The 19,163-nt window shown below is 40.5% G+C and overlaps 2 protein-coding genes across 2 annotated transcripts in view; both read right to left on the reverse strand.

Moving 5' to 3' along the window:
* The window catches only part of LOC117752574 (putative uncharacterized protein MYH16), a 55,148-nt gene extending 51,707 nt beyond the window's left edge, over window positions 1-3,441 (reverse strand). The window contains 1 exon segment of the mRNA XM_034570029.1: window positions 3,216-3,441. Coding sequence (XP_034425920.1) covers window positions 3,216-3,299 — 84 coding nt within the window. The 5' untranslated portion in view covers window positions 3,300-3,441.
* Window positions 3,442-9,539: 6,098 nt separating this feature from the next.
* pts (6-pyruvoyltetrahydropterin synthase) lies at window positions 9,540-14,128 on the reverse strand. The gene is made up of 6 exons (XM_034571070.1): window positions 13,797-14,128; window positions 12,107-12,186; window positions 11,963-11,985; window positions 11,449-11,505; window positions 9,954-10,024; window positions 9,540-9,857 (listed from the first exon to the last, which is right to left on the reverse strand). The coding sequence occupies exons 1-6, from the start codon at window positions 13,886-13,888 to the stop codon at window positions 9,734-9,736; spliced, it is 447 nt and encodes a 148-aa protein (XP_034426961.1). The 5' UTR covers window positions 13,889-14,128; the 3' UTR covers window positions 9,540-9,733.
* Window positions 14,129-19,163: the final 5,035 nt, after the last annotated feature.

The raw sequence follows: 19,163 nt of genomic DNA on the forward strand, positions 1-19,163 counted from the left end.
GTGTGTGTGTGTGTGTGTGTGTGTGTGTGTGTGTGTGTGTGTGTGTGTGTGTGTGTGTGTGTGTGCGCGCAACACATATGTATGCAGGTGCCAAAATATAGACAAGAACGAGATCAGACCAGCATTCGTGCGCTGAATGAACCGTCATGGTCTGTAATGGTGGTCATACATCACACACAGACACATAACAAGCACACATCTACAGTCGTGGTTAGAGGCATGCAGTGGTTTTGTCACAGGAGGCTTGACTTGCATGAAATATGGGATAATAGTTCTTATAATGGAGGTTATTTTCAAACTGGTTCCCATCAAAGGAATACTTGGGGTGCCGAGCAGCTTTGAGAAAGTAGAGGCCACATGTGGAGTCTATAGTCAGAGCAAAAAATCCAATGTAGGGTATAATTATGTCAATAATTTCACAGGTGGAGGGCAGTATTTTTCTGTCCTTCTTTCTGAACAGAGGTAAACAAATCACGTGACTGCTTTTCGGTTACACCTCCTGAGTCCTTACTTCTCTGACTGCTCATCAATGATGGATGACACCAAACTTATTCTGGAGGGGACTCAGATTCTGTATTATAAAGACCCTAAAAAAAGAAAAGGCATGGGAGCAGATTTCCATTGATGGTAGCCAATGTTTTTTTGTTTGTCCAAATTCTCCTGAAATCGTGTCGTCCTTCACCCCAGAAAAGTAACTTTGATAATGTTTAATCAAAGACACACCTTTTTAATTCATTAATTGTTATTTTATGTTCCTCGTGATTCATTTTAGAGTTTCATTCTTAAGCATTTTCTGTCATGAGTAAAGGGCTTTAAGCACCAGGGACGTGATGAATAAACAACACAAAAATGCTAAATACTGTCAACTCGAAACTGTCTGTAACAGCAGTGTTGCAACACTTTTTTAACTAGAATGGCAGTAAAGCACATAATTCTACCAAGGCCCAATAGTCCCCTTAAATTCAGTCAAGCTGCAATAAACTGCACACAACAATCCATGATTTTGTCTCTGACAAATCTGTGAAAATGTGAAAAAATCCCTATCTCGCAATGTGAAAGGAAGTAAAAAATCCATCCTATAGGAATAGAAAGCAGACCTATAGATCTGCTCCTTTTTATGGATCTCTGTCAAAATGTTATGTGTTTCTTGACCCATGTCCTCTCTAAATACTAAACTCAGATAAACTCCTGACTTTATCCAGAGATACTTCCACATATAAAGAACACAGCAGGAGATTCTCTGCTCAGTTGCATTCACAGCAAGAGATAAATCTCCAGAGCAGTCCGGTGAGAGGTGGAGCAGCATGCAGGAGCCAAGGATATAACATACTGTATATTCTGCTAAGGAGATCACATGTTTTTGTTTAGCACAATGAACACCGGCGACGGCCTGTATCACCAAAAGCTCTCGAATGTCATTGTCTTCCCAAGTTGACATCTTACTCTGTGTCTTCTACATGTATGACACCTCTTTTTCATCTTTTGTATTATGTGTTTTGTTTTTTTTTCAGCGTTGCGTACATTGCATCTTAGAAACGTCATCAACACTCATTCGAGATGAATCTTCCAGATAATCTCCTGTTGTGTTCGCACATGGGCTCACTCGGACATTATCCTGAGTTCTTACTAGGGGGCTGGCAGGGAAAACTCAGGAGAATGTCTGCAGCAACAAACACGGACAATTGAGTTCTCTCATACAGCTCCTCCAGAGGATTTCTGGAGATTATCCAGAGTTCAGTGCGTGTCTGAAAGCAGCTCAAGTTTTGTTCGGCAGAGATATTTAACTTTGAACAGATTTGCTCTAGATCAACAAAAAACGATCACAGTCATAGTTCTAGAGCCACATGAGACGAAGCAGAGGACATTACTGGGATCCTAGTGACACAAAGTGTGTCTTAGGTAACACTATGCACACACAACATAGATAATGTGTCCTGTCGTACAGCAATGATAGCAGCTCTGTGAGGCTGTTCACTGTGACAGATTTTTTTTCAGCGTGCTCACACTGATGCACGCTATCATATGTTTAACAGTTAATATTGATCATGTTAAGTATTTTAGTTTAGTTTAATCATAAGTTAAATGGTAAATGAACTGTATTCCTATAGTGCTTTTCCAGTCCTATCCACCACTCCAAGTGCTCACATTCATACAGTGCTTCTATTCGCAGTCACACTATGCATACACTGGGGGCACGCTGTTTGTGTGTGTTTGAACGAAATAATTCAACAACCCATGGACGGATTTTCACCAAACTTGGTGGGAATATTACTTGGGAGGGTATCTCCAGATAATTAACTTTTGGGACTGATCAGTCAAAGGTGAAGGTCAATAACGGAGACACAATCTAAAGCTTATTGATCAAAAAGAGACTACTGATCATATGAAAGAAGTTACAAAGAAGTCCGAAAATGATGTCATGCATAGTTCAAAAACTTTTTCTAAGTATCTCTGCTTCATATACGACTATAGAGTAGACACGACCTAAAGTTTGTATCGATCAAATATGTATTTATAATCATATTTGGTAGGAATGCCACATGGTGCATTCGTGGGCCAATAACATTGGCCAATAACATTGGCGACACGATCTACAACATATTTAGATTGACCAATCATTCGTTATCATATGGTATGAATGACATCATGATGACATCATTATAAAATGGTGTCCACACCTTTTATATCTGACATAGATGTAGTTTCTCTTTTCAACCGGACTACAAATCTGTTCGCCAGCGGCTACTTCTGATCGGTTGCTTGTCTGCTTTGATTCTTCGGCAATTTGTCATTGTGCGTGAGTGTGCATATGGCAATAATAAGTATTCAAAACTGTTAAAATAATTAGAGTAGTGTTTAACCACAAACACGGAAAACTGAAATGGAAATTTGAAAACGTACAACTTCTTCAAACATACAGTAACCACATACAAACAACCCGTACACTCTGACGCCCCCTGTTGAATGAAGAGCTCTCTCACAGAGGTGTGGGCTCGCAGTGAGGAGGGGCCCCAGCTCCTGTTGCAATCCTGCAGCATGCAGCAGAGCACAGTGACAGAGAGAGAGAGCAGGCTCAGAGAGAGAGAAGGAGAGGGAATTAGACAGAAAGAGCAGATGAAGAGCTGAAGATGGGAAGGAGAGAAGGGCAGTGAGTGAGGGACAGAAACACAGGAAGATAACACAAAGGGTGAGAGGAGGAGAGGCAGGGTTCTTACATGTGCCAGGGATCTGCTGTGCAGAGCGATGGTGGGTCTGTACTGGTGGAAGTCTGTCTGGATCACACACACTCTCTTCTCCATCCTTACAGCTCACAGCCGCCCATGCTGTCTTCACCCAAGCGGGCTCTGGGGAGGAAGTGAAGCATGTGCATGTGTGGGTGCTGTCTTGAGGCTGTGGGAGTGTGTGCACGTAAGTGTGTGTGAGAGAAGGGGTGTGTAAGTGTGTGCGTGTGTGTGAAAGTGTGTTACGCCTGCTACCTGACCCTGAGACGAGCAGGAGGGAGGCAGAGAGGGGAGGTGATGAGCAAAAAGAAAACACGAACGAGCTTGAACAGACCCCCCATCCCACACACACACACACACACACAAACATTCTCCTCCCTCCTGCCTAAAGCCACACCGCCCTCTGACAGTACAACACAAGGAGACAGTCTTAAGCAGATCAGCATGAAACCCCCACTAACACACACACACACACACACATTCCTGCAGAGAAATAAAACCCTCATTTGCAACCAAAATATCTGAATCATGATTCATAAAAAACATCAGAAAATCCAGTCATGGAAGATTTTGCACATTTTGCACAAAAATAGAAAGTGTCCTGCAAGGAGCTTTGAATGATTTTTATTTTATAAGTACTTGTATACACCACTGCGGTTGTATGTTTGAACAGATCTTTCCCCTGTTTTTAAACTCTCTTTTTCCATAAATGACAAACACTTGATAAACAGCATAACATTTTATGAATCTGAGGTAGATCAATTGTGTGTTTTTACCATGGTTTTTACACAATGCATATATATATCAATATATTGATATACATTGAACCTTTGTTATACTGCTGTTAATTAACATTATACTGCCATAATTATTGATCTTGTTTTATTGCTCTTAAAACCCCAACGTAACAACCAAAGGGACCAAGTTGCACAACCAGTCAAATCCTGCTGAGACGGTAAAAATGTAATTATTCCTGTGGAATTAGCAGCTCTCACATAAGATTCCTCAAATAATGAGCTGCTCCTAATTCTCAACTGCTGACAGTGCACGTGTCAAAGAGTCAGTCACTCACCTCCTCACCAGCTGGCTGCAGGCAGGAGGAAATCATGCAAATAATGGTATGTTGACTTTGCAACAGCGGGGACGATGACAGAGGAGGATAATTGATCTGGTTTCATCTTCGGTGGTGTGAAGGGAACGGGTGGTTGACGTTTTTTAATCAGGCAGTGGAAACTTTTTACAGGCTCATGAGGAGGTAAGATGACAGCCGGTCTCTGGCCAAGTGGAGCAGAATGTGTGCAGAGCTGAAGAATTTGACCTGGTGCTCATGAAACATTTACTGCATGTCAAAGTCAAATTACTCTTACTGTACCTGAGGATACAGTGTGGAGTCTTAGTGAGCAAAAAATGTATAAATTATATTATATCATATGATCATCATTTTTTTTTATGTATATAGGTTTTTGGTCGTGTCTATAGATTTCTAATCAATAATCTTTAGATTTTCTCTCTACTGTCGGTGGAGATATGCAGAAAAATGTGTTTTGATACCCTGGTAATAATCCTTGTCAGGTTTGGTGAATATCTAAAAAACAGCAGGCAGACAAAGTTAGCAACTGGCTGGTGATGACCAGCAGACGTCACTATGAAAGTAAAAGGGATAAAAACCAAGAACCTCATGCTCAGCTGCGACTCTCAGGATGTGGAGAATCTCAGTCTCTGTCTGAAATGGAGATTAAATGAATTTCTAGCAGCAGCATTTACAATTCATCAAAGGCATTTGTCTGCACGTCATTTGTTGTGAAAGTGTTTTCATTAACTGAATACCTGTGAATCAGATGGATTTATTTCATTTCCCCCTTTCAATTTTTGCAAGTTTACAAAAAAACTACACAACAGATTTCCTCGAGACTTGTTGGAAGAATGGGACATGGGCCAAGAAAGAATCCATTAAATGTAGCACGGATCTGGAGAAAGGTCCAGACCCAGGTATCTCTTTCTTTACCATTGCACGGCTTTTTTCACTTACTTCCAGGAAATAACTCATGGATCTTGATGAAAAGACAAACAAACAGACATTCTTCAGGAAGTGATATCTGTGAGTGTCTTCTATGTGGTGCAGCTTGATTTAATTTAAAGGGGACCCCTGGGCTTTTCCGGAGTTAGGCACTCAATTGAGAATTGCCAGTCTAGTTTTGGATTTATTTATCAATTTAAAATCAATATATTTTACCAATACAACTTTACCTACACTGTACTTTCTTATACTTTGTTCTTACTAATAAAGGTTGATAAGTTAAATTGCATTCATCCATGTGGACGTTCAACGAGGGATTATTAACCCACCTTCACGCAGCGGAGAAAACAGCGAGGGAATCACCAGTGAGGTGGAAATCCCTAACCCCCGGCACAGAAGAGGACTGAGTTGAATACATTAGGAGAATTACTCTCCTAAGGGCCCCAGTCTGGCCAGGATCGGCCCTGAGGCTGTGAATGAGCCCGGAGCTGGTGGGTGGAGAAAAGGCTTAAATGGAAATTAATTATTGGACTTGTATTGAAACATGACTTCATATTTTGAATCTGTGTCTTTTGGAAGCTGCAAACACAGAAAATTCACTGTCCAGACTGGAAGTTCTTGCAGCTTTAAATTGTTTGCGATCACTTTGTTCAGAGGAAGAAGGTCCTGCTGGTCTCAGAACATCTGTTAATATAGGAAGTTTCATTCCAGATGTGCTCTGTCATCTTTGACTACATACTCTCACCTTCTATTAAAATATCATGTTGTGTCAGTCCTGAGAAAAAACAGGTGTACTAGAAAGTCAGTTTCCCTTTTTCATTTTTTTTTTTTACAAACCAAGAACGAAAGATTGATTTCAATCCAGCTGCTCTTTCCGAACTCTTTCAGAGCACCGGTTTCAGTGAGATATTTTCAGATTTGAGAGGAGCTACTGGGCTGCACCCTTCACGTTCCCGTAGAGAGGAGCCATGTTCCAGCGAAAGCCACCTGCTGTTGTGAGGAGGAAGCGGTCAGGTGGTGGTCCATCAGCCCCAAAGCAAATCTCCTGGGAATCCATCACCGTAACCAACAAAATATGTAAAGCCATAAATCTCAGCTCATGCAAACATACAGTGAGGGTGTACCCGTCATGTTTGAGATACAGTTTTATCTATGGTTCCATCTGCCAAGACAATTAGGGGATGTAATCTGACTCGTACTCCCTGCTATGGGCTAAATACACAGAAAATGCGAAAGCACAGAGCTGCTCCTGTCAGAACAAAAAAAGCGAACTTAATTCGGGATCAGAAGGTGCAGTGAAAAATACTTTTCCACGAAGCAGCTGGATAATCACCGGCTTTTACCTGTTAATTGCAGTAATCCCGCTGCCTTCTATCAGATGGTAATTATAGAGGTTGATTTGTTGTGTATCTACCCTCCGCTGTAAGAAGTCTGTGTGCATGGCTGGACTTGGCTGCAGATCTGGGACCAGCTAACCTTTACTGGAATCCCGCGAGGAGATAATGACGAGGAGAAGGCTGATTCTGATCTGGAGTCAGGAGTTAGGAGGAGTGTGGGGGGGGGGGGGGGGGGGTTATCTCTGCTCCGTCTTGCTGCGGCTTGTTCGCCGAGGCAGGTTGTCTGCCTGCACATGACACATGTTTATGGAATTTGATTAATTAAAGGTGTGAGTTGGCAGCAGAATCTTGACATAAAGATTATAACTTTGGCACAAAAACAACAAAAAAAAAAAAGAGCCCACCACCCCACCCTGTATGTGCATCCACACAGTGACAGTTCACACATGTTGCTGTCTGAATTCACAAAGGTATACAGGGATCGCATATCAAGCATTAATATGTCAAGGATGATGGTTTCTGGTGCGTGGAAATGGAAAAGGCTGATATTTAGGAGACAGACTCAGGAGCACTGGGTGTTAAATATGAAGCTACACAGGTCACAACACCAGCAACACTTGAGGTATAAAGCTTTATAGACCGAGCAACAGGTTTCATCTTGTTCATCAAGGTCCCCGATGAAGGACCCTGATTATTTTTCTGACGACTTTATTAAGTGAGGTCTCTCTGGGCCTGAAGAGGATTTTGAACACATAGGAAGTGACTAAAATTGTGTCTGAAGTGTTTCAGAAACAAATTACCAACCATACTTTTAAATGGTCTGCATTGCTCTGTATTTATACAGCACTGTTCTAATCTTGATGACCACTCAGTGCTTCACAGATCAGCTTTAGCCATTCACTCACACATTCATACAGTGCAGACATGTGCAGCACTTTTCTCTATGAGATGGGGCAATTTTTGGGGGGGTTCCGCATCTTGCCCGATGCATGTGGAATAAGTGAAGACAGGGATCTAACCGCCGAGCTTCTGGTTAGAGGACAACCGCTCTACCCCTTAGCCCAGCCGCCCTTAAATGTATTGTACATATCTTGATTGTTATGTCAAAAAAAGAGAAGGTCATGGTATCGCTGTGTTTCAAAACATCAAACTATTGCTTTATAGGCCTGAACCATCTATATAATTTAGTGGAGTCAAAATATGCACGACTGAAAATGTGAGAATTTCCTATTATTGTAAGGCCGAGAAGTGGCTTGTGCCCACGAATCAGTAATAACACCGTTTGCAATGCATCACACGCTCCACAATAAGTTGTGTTTACGTAGTGATTTGTCACTAGAGTTTTCCAAACCCCACGGAGACAGCACTAGGGCTGCACCTCCACTGTAAGTGAACCTCAGGTAATGAATCAGATTGCACATGTTATCCTATGTCTGGAAGACAGAGTATGTGCCGGCCGCTACAGACTGCTCTGCTGCAGCTTCCCATAGCAGTGAGACTTGTCTCCATTAATTATGTGGACGTGTCTGCAGGGTGGAATATGGATGTGTGGAAACAGCTGGGACAAATGGAAAATGACAAACACATCTTAGGAAGAGATTTATTGATTTAGTGTATATCACTATATGTTCCGTCATACGAGTCAATACGTATCTGACCTTATTAACTTGGACGTTTGTAGACACATTATTTTGTCTCACTGCCTGGATCCCAACGGCAAATGCAGTGTTTATCTAGAAGTAATAGGTCGCCCTCTTGTGGCTAAACACCTGCAATACAAACAATCAGGTCCATTTAGCAGCTGTTCTGGAGCTTTTGATCACAGAAAAATCCAAATGTAATCTTTTTTACAGCCTGAAAAATATCCACAAACAAATACTATATATAATTTATATATATATATAACATATAATAATTTAAACCCTAATATAACACTACCTATAAAAGTAACACCAGACTCACTCTTACACTGAAAAACTGTTTGGGTATGGGCACTTCCTAGATTCAAAGCACGAATAGAATCAGAATGATCAACTAATTGAAATAAGAACATTTTATTAAAAATGCATTATGTCATGCTTGTATTAAACCTCATTTAAAAGACTGAAGTGTTTCTGTATTTAAACTTCAGCAGGGAGTAACACGTTTGTGCAATAAAGGCATTTATAATAGCTTTTTTAAGAACAGAGTTTTCTTAGATTTAGCACTTTAGAAAAGAAATCACTGAAGAGCCCTTTAATGACCTCACTCATAAACAAAATCATCAACTGATTTGAATTGTAGAACATGTAATTAATTCACTCGCAATGAAAAAAACTAAACAAATAAATGATCTTTATTTTATTTTTATTATAAGAAACCATTTCAGCACTGGTCATCACGGCTTCACAGCCGGGCTCAATGCAATAACCTGAGTCATGTACAGTTTTGTACCACTAGATGTCAGTGTGTGGCTAAATGTCAGTGTGACTTCACTATGGTTAGTCAGCAGAATTAGGCAAAAACTACTGAACTGATTTCCATGACATTTTGTAGAGGGGTGCCTGTTCATTTATGAACAGCTTAAAAACTCCACTTATAAAATTACTGTTAAAAAAGTGTAGTTGTTCATATTGGAAATGCATTTATTAAAAATCCGATGCATGACATTTTTTTAAATAACCTGCTCAGATACAGTACGAATAAATTATTAGTTAGTTTGACATTCAGTGAAGTAAAGGACTGAATCAGGGGTCTCCATAATGTGGCTCACTATATTAATATGAGTTGTTTACAATGATTGACAGGATAGGGAGGCAGAGAGGAAATTTACTTTAGCTTCTTTGGGCTTTTTAAAAGGGTTCGGATAAAATAAGCAAGCAATTAAATGATCTTTGGTCACAACCAGTAGACAAATGCACTTTGTGTTTCGGGGACACTGCTGTATTGTACGGGGTCATGAGCCGGAAAGGTTGAGAATCCACTTAACAAGAATACAAATTCAACAAAAACACTCAACACTTGGATTTGCTACAGTGTGTGTAAAGTGCAAGATTATCTCTACAATCCACCACTCATCAGAATAAACCTGAATCAGCCTTACAAACCGGAATCTGTTCAACAAGCAGTCATCAATGGCACTTGTACGCAATCGTCACATTACGTCTCCACTCAGACGTCTATTCTCCTCGATACACGACAATGTTCTTATCTGTCTCGTGGATCTTGATCTCGTAGAGCAGGTTGGGCAGCAGAGCCTTCACCATGTTGTCCCAAATGTAAACAGCCAGGTTCTCAGTGGTGCTGATGGACAGATTACAAAAACAGATAAGTCACCAGAAAAAAAACGAGTGCACACATGTAACCTGTAGGAAGCTGCTGTTAAAGGAGTGTATTCACCTGACAACGCTGGCAAAGTAAGGAACGTCCTTGTCCAGGTTTTTATGGTCCAGGGGAGTCATGATGACGTCCTGCGGGACAAGATCGATCAGCCAGCATCTCCGTTAAACGTTTCAGTGACGCTTGTGATAAACCATGAAATGCAGACACAAACAAACTACACAAACACTGAAAGAAGTGCAGGAAAAAGAACTAGGTGTTGTATTACAGCAGCCTGGACAGAGTGAGAACTAAAAAACTGCTTCTAATCATATTTGTGTTCAGCCATGGTGCAGATTACTTTAATACCAAGTGAGAATAATTGTTGTGCCACCTTTTTTATTTTATAACAAGGCCATTTCATAATGATGTTATTTATACAATACGTTGACAAATCTAAATAGGATTTGCATCACGTCTCTAATCTTACTGCAAGACAATTGTATAATAAAACATCAGGATATCTGTCTAACTGAAGAAGAATACAAAATTCTGGATTTGTGTATTTATTCACTGCAGTTTGGTGTCAGTTTACCAAAGTTTGACACAAACTGAGATGTAACAATGAACAAAAAAGTGCACAATGTCTTATCTTATCGGCTCTTTAGTCTAACAAACACACTGAAACTTGTCAATGTGCACATGTGTCATCACTCTAATGTAAAGTAACTCAAACTGTCAAAAATCAATCACTAAATATCAATATTTTGCAAACATATTGGTAGCCTCTCTTGAGTCAGGACGACGATATATTGCCGTATCGATCTTTAGTCACATCCCCAGTTCACACAGCAGAAAGAATGTGGCCACAAGCATCTGAGACCACCTCTGAATGTGGTGTGGGTGATGGGATCTCAGGACGCATTGAGGACACATTTGGGTGCATTCAGTTGGTCATGTCCACTTGGTCTGAACGGGTTCAGAGTCACAGCAGGTTTGAGGATTTGTCAGAAGCTAATAAACGCCTCAGGACAGACCTGGTTTGTGTGTTTAGTGCAGTCTGGATGGAATCAGTGAAAGTAAGCAAGTAAACTGAGGCGAGTTGAGGAGGCACTTTAGCTTTGTCTGAGAGAGTGGACCTCCTCTGTAAAAAACCCTGATGTTTAACATTTAGCTAAAAATTCCATCAAAGCCTGACGAACCAAACTGCAAAACTTCTGCCTCTTTTGGGTTTTAATTGGGGAGCATATGACCCTCCGTATACCAGACTTTTCCAAACCCAAAAGACAGCAGCAGACAGCATGTGTACCAATAAGTCATCTCCTTACATTCAGCTGAAGTGACCCTGCTGCCGCGCCTGTGGTTTGTGGAATGAGCGCGATAGGGACGCCACGAGATCAGCACATGGTGAAGACACATTGCAGTCCCTTGTTTTAAGGAAAATGGGTTTATGCTCCTGAATAGACGTGCCTGAAGAACGAGTCAAGCTTCTCACTCAGATGATCGACTGCAGTAGGACGGTGTCCCACCACAGGGCTGAAAGTGAAATAACACAGCGTTGTTGAGAAGATCTTACCTCAATGCATCTCTTTAAGTCAGTCAGGTTCATGACCATGCCGGTGACACGATCAATCTGTGGACGGACATGAGACGAAGGTTAATCATCTGTGTGTGTGTATAAATGTTTACTATACTTATGGCCCAAATATGCTCTGGAAATAAAACTGTGAATTCTACTCAATACTGATTTTTTTTTTAATCTAAGACTGCATTCACACCAAATTTAGAAGGTATACGCAGGTTTTCTTTTTAAAACCGCTAAAAAAAACTTTGTCTACTGCAGAGTTGTTTGGCCTTTGCAGACAAAAGCCAGACGTTAGCGGTGTTAGTTTTTTTTTTTTCAACAGTGGAAAAGTGGCTTAAGTTAAAATATTAGCAACTAAGAAAATCAAAAACTGTGTGTAAATTATATTTCATGTCAGTAAAACTGAGATTCAGTGGGGGGGGGGACAATAATTAGCTGAAAACACTGACTCCTCTTCCCTATGACGTAAACAGATATGACCCAGAGAACCTGATGAGACACTCACCTTTCCCCGCACCGTAACCTCCACTGTGGACAGAAATGAGAGCACTGAGTGACTGGGAGACATAGAAATAGTAGGCGTACAGTATTTCACACTATAATGTATGACATAATAAACGGGGTGAATGAATCAAAGGGCCTGAAAAACCTTTGTAGTTGTGTCCATGACCATGAGGGTTGTTGCACTTTCCATAGACTTTTTTATTCTCTTCATCACTCAGGTGGATGCTGAAACAGGAAAGAGGACATGTCTGTGTAAGAAACTGTCTTTATTTGTGTTTTGGTTTATCATGGGGACTTTTCTGGGATTTTTCTGGTCGATTACTTATTCTTTTAATATTCTTTACTTTAATAAACATCACGAACAGAAAAAGCTCTGTCTCCAGTTACTCAAAATTAATAGTTGGGTTATAATCACAGCTAGAGGCTGAAGAGAAGACTGAAATGATACAGACATACTCCAAGACAGACAATTACAGACAAAGACTATTATTAAATAAGATATGTGACGAGTGAGCCCCAGTGGGAAATTCAGGTGTAACAGCAGTAAATCATAGTTATATTTAAACAATATGGTAAAACATGGTAAAAAAAAAACATAGAACAGTAGAAAAAATATGAAACATAAAAGTAGTATACTATAAAGTAAGATTGAGTAGGGTTAGGGTTAGTAACATAGTACAGCAGTCAAGCATTATTATTGTTAATAGCCAAATAATAAAATTATGTGTAGTTTTAGCTAAATCAAAAATAAATCATTGTGATTAAATAAGAATAACAAATAGTATGAAGTGTAATAATACTGAAATAAGTGAATAATACGATAACAAATTTGTTAGTGGTAAATGTAGGTTCATTTTGACTGGTTACAGGAGTAAAGGGCTTTAACACTATGGGATGACAATAAGCGCATATCCACACAAAACAACACAACAGACTAATACTGTGCTACTGACTCACACTGTGTCATGTGACTTTGCAGGGGTTTTGTTTTCATAATGACAGTAAATTACAGTAGATTAACTGTATTCTGACCATAGACTGTATATTAAGATAAATACACTCTATTGTTCTGACCCGAAGAACTAAATCGTTTACTCAAAACAAACTTTCTGCTCATTTCAACTAATAATAGGGGATGTATCCACAAGTATTAAGGAAGAAACATTTGCCAAAACCCAGGTTTGATTCAGTTAAACACTAATTCAAATATGGGTTTAATTTAGTTAAACCTGGATTTGAGATGGAAATCCAGGTTAATCTAGTTAAACCTGACTAAATTAAAATCCAGGTTAATCTAGTTAAACCTTGATTTAACTAAATTAAAATTAAAACAAGGTTTGTCTGACTTCTTCCAGTATCAGAACATGACTAATAGTAATAGAACATCAGTTCATCCAGACAACCCGCTGCTCCACTGTTTACTTGTGTGTGTTTACACTGTCCTGTCCAATATGGCGGACGCGTTGACGTATCACAGCAACAGAGGAAGCCAGCGGTGTCTTTGAATAAGAATATTTACGTAAACACGTGTCTTTGAATACATTCACGCGGTTTATTGACCTAACGGATCCAGTAGTAACACGACACTTCTCTGTGGATCCGGTTAAATCTCCAGAAGATCGTGGCTCTCGCGGAATCCTGTTGAATATTCGACATATTTAATTTATTTTCCCCTCGCATATAAAAACTACTAAAGCATATATTCAATTGCAAAGCCCCGCTGAAAGATGGCTGCTGCTACTTCCATTCGGCTCAGAGCACAGTCAGCGATTCCGTCCAGGAGAGGCTGCTCATCCCTCAGCCTGAGCCGGAGCGAGGAGCCGAGGTCAGGTTACCTGTGGAGGCGGTGGCAGGCGCTGAAGCTCTGGATGCGGGTGATGTATCCCACACGCTCCGCGGAGCTGTCGCTGGTGACGGATCCGGCCATGGTCAGCAGCAGGAGCGAGGAGGAGGAGGACGAAGGGGCCGAGACTGGGAGCAAATAAAGACAATCCAGCCCCCCGTGACTCACATCAGCGCGTGATTGGCTCAGACCAGGGCGTAAATACAACTCACATGTCCACCTCAGGCTCAGTGATCCGAAGGGACAACTGAGCCAGCGTTTCTAAATGGCTTCACTTCAAGCTACTTATTGTTTGTGGTGTAGAACCAAGGGGCAACATCCCGGGCTGAGCGATGAGGCCAATACGGAAGTGCAAAAAGCTGCAGTTCACTGGGTGGCCACTTGAGGCTGGCTCCAAGAAGGAGTCAATTCCCATTGACTCCCATGTTAAAAAGCCCGACTTTAGAGCAGAATTAAACCTGTTTACAGCATGGTTCAAAAAACGGTTTTAGTCTCAATCACTTAGTTCTTCCTTCATGACAACTCTGAGGGGGGTGAATTTTTTTCTAACTCACTCGTTTAAATTATATAGAGGTTTGATATTATGAATAATTATCACTTGATGGACAGGTGACGTCACCGTTAGCTCGCGACTCCAGCTCCTAGCCTGTTGCCTGCTCGGCTTCACCTGAGCTAACAGGCTAACAGGCTAACCCCCGTCACCGAACAGGACCTGAGTCTGTGGAGAGGTTTCACTCACATATCGGATGAATAATACGGTTTGATGTTCGGCTTGTTCCCCGGACGGAGAACTTAAAGACGTCTGCGCTCCCGTTTCTGTGGTAAGTAAAGTTTATTTTATGTATGTGTTAGTGTTAGTAGTGATGAGCAGGTATCGGTGTCTCTGTACCTGGCTTGTTAGCTTAGCTCCGCTAGCCTGCAGGCAAGATACCAGCAGTAATGGCGATGCTAACGGGACCGTACGGGAGTTATTACCGACATGAACCGAGACAGGCGACTGTGTGTGTTTGGAGAATAAGCTCCACCACGTAAGATATCTAATGTTATGTAAAGTTGTTTCACTCGCCAACCCATTTGACTTGACTACGTTACACAGATTATTATTCTGCAGAAACAGATTTACTGTGATCAACTAAAACGTGAGTATTTAAAGTCACATCTGCATTTTAAGAGCAGCTGTTTAAAGTAGCATTACGTCTCCTAAAGCTCTTTATTCAGAGTATTGGTGTTGATGTGTTGTAACGTGTTAGTGAAAACTAAACCTGTCGGCTACATTCAGTTTTTACATCGTTAATCTTAGGCAGACTTTACTGAATTATTGCGTTAAATAAGTGGACATGCAGAATAATGTATTTTTTTGTCACATAAATAAATTATAGGAAGTGTAACTTTACTAGAATAGACATTCACATAGAGAACCTGAGGCTGATGTCCACCACCTATTTCCTAAGCTGAAATGATTATGATCTGATGAACTTTGAAGTAATAAACTTTTATTTTTACCATGTAAAAGTCTGTTAAGGAGTTAACCTGGCACATGTATGACTTTACATATCTGTGTATTTGTGTTGAATGTTCCTCTAGGTGACTCAGACAGCCTGCACCTGTGGATGTCCAACATGAGACACAACTGGAATCCAACCAGACTGAACACTGAGAGTCATCACTTCAACACTGACTCCAGGTACAGACCTGTTTTCATAACTTACAAACAATCAAAGCAAAGTATTGCACATAATACATAATGCATTAAATTATAAATGCAATACTATTAATGTGGAAGAACTCCATACTGTACATTCATTGTCTTGGTAGTGCACTGTTTAATCCAAAACCATATTCAAATACATAGTTGAATATCCACAGAAAATAAGGATACAAACTTTATTCATAAGTAACACTTCCTCTACAATAATGCCATACTTTTATGTTTCCTGTCATTTTATTAGGGACAGACGAGCCTGAAGGACACAGCTGTGCTGACTGTGTTCTGTCTCTTATGGCAAAGAAGAAAAATAAAACACTGTGTTTTTATCTAAAGTGTATCAAATCAGAAAGTAAAAGATAAACATTGTTCTGATAAGTGTTCATTTTTTTAACCAACCATAATGAATATAGAAATTAACTCTATTATCCATGACACTTAGCAATGACTGCCAACTCTAAACAGTTGCAGGCCATCTTTAGTTAAGGGAGGAAAACATGAAGTGTTGTGCAGATGAAGCTGGTGCAGGTCGTCCTCATGTTGACCAGCCTGAAGCTGCCGATCTCCACCATGTTGCTGCTGCCACAGTGGATGCTGAGGACATCAGGTGCTGCAGTGCTTCATCTAATGAAAAGAAGAAACTCACTATAAAAGGATGTTTTATGTTGTGTATGTTCCAGCAAAGACTGGTTCTTACAGTTTATTCTGTGTTCAGCAGGTGGAAGCACCACAGATTTCAGACAGAACCAATGTACTGGGCTCTGGGTTTGTACCCTCATGGTTAAATGCACATATTGTAAGTCGCTTTGGATAAAGCATCAGCTAAATGAAATGTAATGTACTGAAAGAAATAAAACATTGTACAAATAGATAAAATGTCTTTCTACCTCATCTGTAATATTCAAGGTGATAATCTCCCACAGAGCTGTTGATAACAGTCCACATCAAGCCTCTCCACTTCTCTCAGTGTGAAAACATAATTATATAATAAATATGAGAACCAACAGTGGTGTGTGGAGATTATAATCATATCTAAACTGTCTAATACACTGTAAATTCCATAACAGGCTAAATAAACAAGGTGGCAATAGTAATGGTGGTTATACCAGCATGTATCACAACATTTGTGAAACATATAGTTACTATCACATGCAACTTACACATGTAGCGTATTCATATTAACTTATTAACTTATTAAAATTAAAATCAAGTCAATCTGTTCATTACACGTGTTAAATAAACGGTACCTTTTATAACAATTACATATTAAAAACCACTTGAGGCATGTAAGCAAATGATTATGATAATAGATAAAGCAATAGGTTTTGTTGTTGTGTAGTTTCAAGGTTACTTACCTCTAGTGAGTTCGTTGTAAACATCGCGACCATCCTGAAGCAACAACACCGCAGCGCTAGCCGGTTAGCAGCCGCGGGTAGCATGTAGCCTAGCTCCTTAGCCTGAGCTAACCAGGTAACGTTGAGCTCTGCGGGCGTGGCTCAGCTGTCAGTCTTCACTCGCGCTCCTCCTCTTTGCCCATTTATTGGTTAGCCAGGAACTAGGAGGAGTCAGCACCGGCAAGATGGCGCCGGGTGAACGCCTACTACTAGCCTCATTTTCACTCTTCAGAAACCAACGGGTGACGTCACGGACCCTACGTCCATTATATATACAGTCTATGTGTAGAACACAGCACAGGAGGAAGGGGTTTCATTTATTTAGACAAATTACAAAAATACTACGCCCTTAGGAACATGATCTTTGCATTAATGATGTACAAATGTCCGTTGTTTATTCTCACCTATAAATGCAAAATAGTGGATGCACATGCAGCTGTCATTTCATTCATATAAAAAGCCTGAACACCAGATTTATTAAGGGATTATCAGGGGCGAATCTAGGATATTTCGACATCAGGGGCTATAAAGGGGCCACGATTTACACGGGGGGGGGGGGGGGGGGCTGTCCCAGTTCCTCTCCCTTAGCCCTACCCCTAGATATGAAGTGCCCTTTGCTGGAAGTGTTCCTCTACAAACAGAGAAACAAGGTAGAGGGCTGGAAAATCTTCACACCACTCCCTACGTCACCAGCGGCCATCAAATGTTATTACATCAACTAACGATTCTCCGTTCGTAAAGCATTCAGGAATTTGTTCGTTTGTAGGGGAGTCCTGAATATATACGGTTGGGGTGTTCGAAGGGCTAGATGGGCACTACCCCTACATCACATAGGGAAATGGGACAACCCCTTCACGGCCATGAGCAAAACAACCATTGACTTCAGAGACCATCTATCGATTAGGAGACGGCAGTCAGACCTCCATGTTACTGATATGCATTTCCTGGCCACACGCGATCCAAGCTTGTTGACTGTTCGCTTTGATTCAAAGCCACGCATCACTGAATATATTTTTGAAACGTGTTCCTTGTTCAAGCACATTGTGTACTTCAAAAAAGCTTAGAAAATAAAACTTCATAACAAATTATATTTCTGTGACTAGTTTAGTGACTAGTTTATTAAAATAAAAAACACTAGTGACAGTACAGAGGCACTTCGGGGGCCAATCAGATTGCAGCTGGGTGCCCCCTGGCCTGTCCCTGATGGTGATACAACTATTCTGATTCATAGTGTGTGCATAGAGCATTTTACATAGTTTAAAGATAGTCTGGTGGTATTGAAGGTTTGTGTGACAGGATTATGCAAATACCACTGAACTGATTTTATTTATAACTTTGTAGAAGGGTGGGGTTTGTGCCAAGAAAGAACCCATTAACTATTAGAGCGGAATCGATCAAAAGAGCGGAGCCAGAATGGTTTTTTTCACCTTCTTTAACATTGTGAGATAGAGCATAGGCCGGTGTCAACATTGTCTTGATTTATCATCAGTGATGCATGAATGTGTGAGAAGCATTTTAATGTTTTGTTGGTTAAGGTGGAGCTAAAGTTTTTATTAGGCTTTTTTTTGTTTACTCTAGATAATGCAACATGTTGTACAATATCACCATACGTTTTGTTTGTAAAACTGTAATCTGTATAACACCCAACATCAGAAAATGTTGTATTCTCGCCACATCTGGAATCAAGTCTGATACATGTGTTACTAAGTACGATGTATTTCATTAGCTTGGCCAAAGAGGTTATGTTTTCACCCAGTTTGTCAGTTTGTTTGTTGGTTGATTTGTTTGTTTGTGAGCAAAATTAAATGAAACGGATTACCTCAAAACTTGGTGTCGGGATGTGTCAGGGAAAAAACCTTGCAATATTGCTCTGGATCAGGGGGCGGATCCAGGAATTTTCTTATCACTTCCTTTAACATTGTGAGATTGCTCTAGTTTTGAATGGCATTCAGTAAAGCACATAACCTCCACCAAGGCCTAATAGTTCCCTTTAATTCAACCAAGCTGCGCAAAGTTGTCAGTCCTGAAATATGCCAGATTTTTTTCATCAAGAAAATGCTTTCTTACAACAAATAAATCAGCCAGGGGGCCTCCTTGGTGCAGGTAAATATGGCTGCTCTCCAAAAGGCTGCTTGTGACATATTATTCATGAGCTCTGTTATAAAGTCCGAACACCTTCTGTACATCGTAGCACCAGTCTTCTCTGTTTTTATCTCTTCCCCGCTCACACACATCCCTGTTTGAATGAACAGGAGGCCAT

This window comes from Hippoglossus hippoglossus, chromosome 19 (assembly GCF_009819705.1).
Source record: "Hippoglossus hippoglossus isolate fHipHip1 chromosome 19, fHipHip1.pri, whole genome shotgun sequence".
In the NCBI taxonomy this organism is placed as follows: domain Eukaryota; kingdom Metazoa; phylum Chordata; class Actinopteri; order Pleuronectiformes; family Pleuronectidae; genus Hippoglossus; species Hippoglossus hippoglossus.